The sequence below is a fragment of the Cyprinodon variegatus genome, unplaced genomic scaffold (genome assembly GCF_000732505.1).
Source record: "Cyprinodon variegatus isolate N-32 unplaced genomic scaffold, C_variegatus-1.0 Scaffold1691, whole genome shotgun sequence".
Classification (NCBI taxonomy): Eukaryota; Metazoa; Chordata; class Actinopteri; order Cyprinodontiformes; family Cyprinodontidae; genus Cyprinodon; species Cyprinodon variegatus.
In genome coordinates this window covers 78,367-82,447 of record NW_015152144.1, presented here as the reverse complement: position 1 = coordinate 82,447, position 4,081 = coordinate 78,367, and the positions used below count along the sequence as shown (strand labels likewise).

The following is a 4,081-nucleotide window of genomic DNA, read 5'->3' as shown; positions in this document are numbered from 1 at the left end:
GGGCGGGGCCTTAGAGCCACCTTCTGTTCCCCCTCATTCTTTGTTCCGCCTCCAGTATATTAACCTCAGTGTCTAATGTTTGTCTCCTGTCTCCTGCTCGTGTCCCGGGTCTTCTCTGCTGAGCCCTCACGGCTTTGACTCTGAACGCGGGGGAGGTCCGTTTTAACTCCCATAAGCCTGGCTCCTATTGGAGACCAGTTTAAAGTTCTGCATTTATCCTGGAACCACGTCTTGTCCTCTCTACCACTGATCCTGCCTGTCATCTGTGCGTGTCTGTCGGGCCACGCTCCTGGACCCGTTCGCATCAGAACATTCCTTCATGCTCTGAGGATTCCTGGAAGCCTGGATCTCTGTGTTCCTGCTTGGATCGGAACCTGAGAACTCCTGGATTCCTGTACTGTTCCTGCCTGATCTGTTTTCCACGTACTGGAATCGGCTTCCTGCAAGTATTCCAGAGCTGCAGCATCAGAGGCACGGTGGGCGGCGCACGCCACGTCTCGTTGGCAGCATATCGGCCGGATCTCACCTCTTTAAAGGAAGATGGACTGAACTGTTAAACCAGGTAAGTGACTCACTCTGATAATCATCTCCTGTCAGATGATGGTGGTCACTTCCTGTGTTTCTCTCTCATCCAGGGTGCCAGTGATGGGTTGCACCCTGCCCCCCTGCAGCTGCTGCAGTCCGATTATCCTCAGCAGCTGCATTTCTGTTAGGTTTGATTTTCTGTCATTAAACGTTTTAAATCTTCCCATTGTTCGAATCGCCTTGAATGCTGGGTCCATCTGTCCCGTTTATGATTTCATCCCAGCGCTGCGTGTCCCGAGCCCGTGACATCATCAATGACCCCTCACCCCCCCACCATGGACTGTTCTCCCTACTGGGAAGAGGCTTCATTGAATGCAGGACCAGCAGGTTCTGCAGCAGCTTCTTCCCCACCGCCATCACACTGATGAACTGTTTAAACTCTAAATCAGACTCTGATGACACCAAACCAACAATACTGCAGATTTTCTCCATAGATATTAAAGCTCTGAACTTCCAGATCAAAGCGTTTTATCCTCCATGATTTTTTCTCCCACTCTGTTTACATGTGATCACTGCTGCTCTTTATGGATGGAAACGTTCATTTACTGTGTGGAAAGCTATACTCAACAAAATGTTGTTTTCTATACACCCTGTTTATACAAAATGACAGTAAAAGTTCTCTAAGTCATGTTAATTTATTCTGAATGTGGGGAAACCCCATCAGCTTCCTCTGATGACGCCTGCAGCTCAGGTTCCAACATGTTTCTCTGCCAGCAGAGCTGCCATCTGCTCCCCAGATGTTTTATGAGCTTCCCTCACTGCTTGTTCCTGTTACCAGTAGAAGCATAAAGCCAGAGATCCTCTGGAAAAGTCAAGTAATCTGAGATGAGGAGCTGCTTTCCTAAAAAGTTCAAATCAATCCTCTGGACTTTGTTTCCAAGTTTGAAGACGTTTCTCTTCCATCCAGGAAGATTTTTCTATTCCAAATGTCAGAAATAGCGTTTAGTTCCAGGCTTAGTTTAGAAAACATGCAAATAGAAAAACAGATGAACGTTTTCTTCTTTTGTTAGGCTGCAATGCCCCATACCTGTCTATGTCTCTGAAAGGGGGAGAGGATGAGCTGCTTTCTTCCATCTGATTCCTGCAGAATCTCACAGGTTCCTCTCTGACTCACTGCTTTTCTGTCCACAGACAGGATTGTTCAATCTGTCCTGCGTTACATTTTACAGATGCCTCCCAGAACCACATCAGAGGACCAGTGGGCGCTTCTTCTGCCGACTCACTACTGATTTATGGAGGGAAATGACACGTTGCTGCGACCTGCGTTCATGGGCGAGACGAGTCTGGGGGGAGAACCCTGCACCATGATCCTAAAGGGCGCTAAAACAAAGCTTCCTCTTCTTCTTCCTGTCTGATTCAAACTTTCCAGCTGCTGGCGATGATGCGATGACGTGATGTCACCGAAAATAAGCCAGACTTTAGAAGCAGACTTCAGCTGAACCTTTAATCCCATCTTTTGAGGTGAAGATGCTGCTTCTAAAGTGTGAATGGAGCTGAGGAGCTCATGGAGGCCGGAAGGTTCCTCACGGTGCAGCTCTGTGGTTTCAGCTTCTTCCTCTGCTCTGGTTCCATTTCCTAACTGTGCCTCATCAGACAGACACAACATGTTTTGGTCCCTGGGCACAGAGGGAGGCCTTTTTTCGACAGCACCGCCCGAAAACTGGCACATTCAAAGCTAATTACAGGAAGTGAGAGGCGCTGTGGTCAAAACATTTCTATTCAGATGAAGAGGAGCCAGACTCTCTGTTATGTTCCGTCTGGGTTCTAACCTCTAACTCGGATCCAGAAGGACGAGAAGATTCGGACCCGTAGACATGTTGTGGTCTTTGGTCTCCAGTGGACTGAATCACAGTGGGTGGAGGACACAGCCCTGGGAGACTCCCTTCTGATTTCTGCTTATTTTACAGTTAAAGATTATAGTTACTCCTTCAAAATGGCCTTTCAGCTGCTCAGAGCACCCCCCCCCCCATACACACACACACACACACACACACCCAGAGGGAGGGAGGAGGTTGGAGGCAGTCTGAGCGCAGCAACAGCAGCAGCAGACCTACTTTACGCACAGCGCGCAGATGGAGCGGACCGACCTCCTCCTTCTCCTCGCCCTCCTGCTCGGCCCGGCCGCGGCCGACCTGAACCTGGTTCTCCTCCACACCAACGACGTGCACGCGCGCGTGGAGGAGACCAGCGTCTACTCCGGTAAATGCAGCGGCAACGCGGGGGAATGCTTCGGCGGCGTGGCGAGGAGAGCCACGATGATCCAACGGATCCGGAGCAAAGAGAAGAACGTTCTGCTGCTGGACGCTGGAGACCAGTTCCAGGGGACCGTGTGGTTCAGCTACTATAAGGGAGCCGAGGCGGCGCACTTCATGAACAGGCTGAGATATGATGCGATGGTAGGAAACTGATTCTGTTAAAGCGGTGATGATGAACTTCTGCTTTCAGTGGAGGAAACATGGATTAGAGTCTGCAGGAGAAGCTGGATCACATCAATGTTCCACTTCTGCTCAACTTATACAGGTAGCCTGCACTCTGGGTCCCTGAGCAAGACCCTAAACCCCCCTCTGCTCCCTGGGCGCCGCGCAATGGCAGCCCAATGCTCCCCAAGGGGAGGGGTTAAATGCAGAGAGGGAGTTCAATAAAGTTCAATTATGAAGAAAATCTGCTGCAAAGCAAATCAGGAGGCGTTCATTGAACTCCTGGGGGGGTCAACTGCTTTTAAAGCGTCCAGTTAAAATAACACCTATAAAAGTGTTAGAAAGTTCCCTCTGTGAGGAACGCCGTGGGATTTCTCTTTTTATAGCTGAAATTCCCAGTTCCCCCCCCCACATTCCTGCTAGATGTGGAAGGTTAACCCAGTATCACCAGCTGCCCGTGCTGACAGCAGGACAGCCGCCACCGCCTCCTCTGAACGCCATCAGTACGAGTCAGATGTCTCACCAAGGACACAACAGCTACACTGGTATGTGACCCCATGACCCCCCCCCCCAGCTGCAGGACGAACCTGTTCATCATGAGCAGGGAGGAGGTTCGAGGCAGTCTGAGAGATAAGAGTTGGATAGGTTGGCTCAGTGGGAGGAATTCTGCTGATTTGTTTACCCTGAGTAGGAAAAATTTAACTTCCAACAGTATTTCTGGCGTTCTTCTAAGCAGCCGGACGCCATTTTTCTTTCCCTGAATGAGTTCTGGGAAGGCACGCCGTTCCGAAGCCAGCTCCCGACCTCACGCGGTCTGAAGGGATCATTTTAAGGGTTGGAGGGCGCTTCCCCCTAGCTCCTATAACTATTGGGACACACTAACCGTACACAGCAACGCGTAAAACTATCTATCTGTTCATGAATGCAGGAGTGTTAACAAACCTCACTGGAAATTCAACACTTTTGGTTTTGTTGTGTGGAGGCTGATAAAGAACAGACATTTCTATTTAAATTTATGTTTATTTTTATACAGTATTTAGCAGGTGCAGATTTAGGAAATGTGGGGCCCTATGCAAAGA

The 4,081-nt window shown here is 49.7% G+C and overlaps 1 protein-coding gene across 1 annotated transcript in view; it reads left to right on the top strand.

Annotated features, from left to right (window-relative positions):
- Positions 1–2,634: 2,634 nt before the first annotated feature.
- nt5e (5'-nucleotidase, ecto (CD73)) overlaps positions 2,635–4,081 on the top strand; it is a 22,006-nt gene continuing 20,559 nt past the window's right edge. The window contains exon 1 of the mRNA XM_015404314.1: positions 2,635–2,981. Within this exon, the coding sequence (XP_015259800.1) occupies positions 2,658–2,981 (324 nt within the window). The 5' untranslated portion in view covers positions 2,635–2,657. The remainder of the gene's footprint in view (positions 2,982–4,081) is intronic.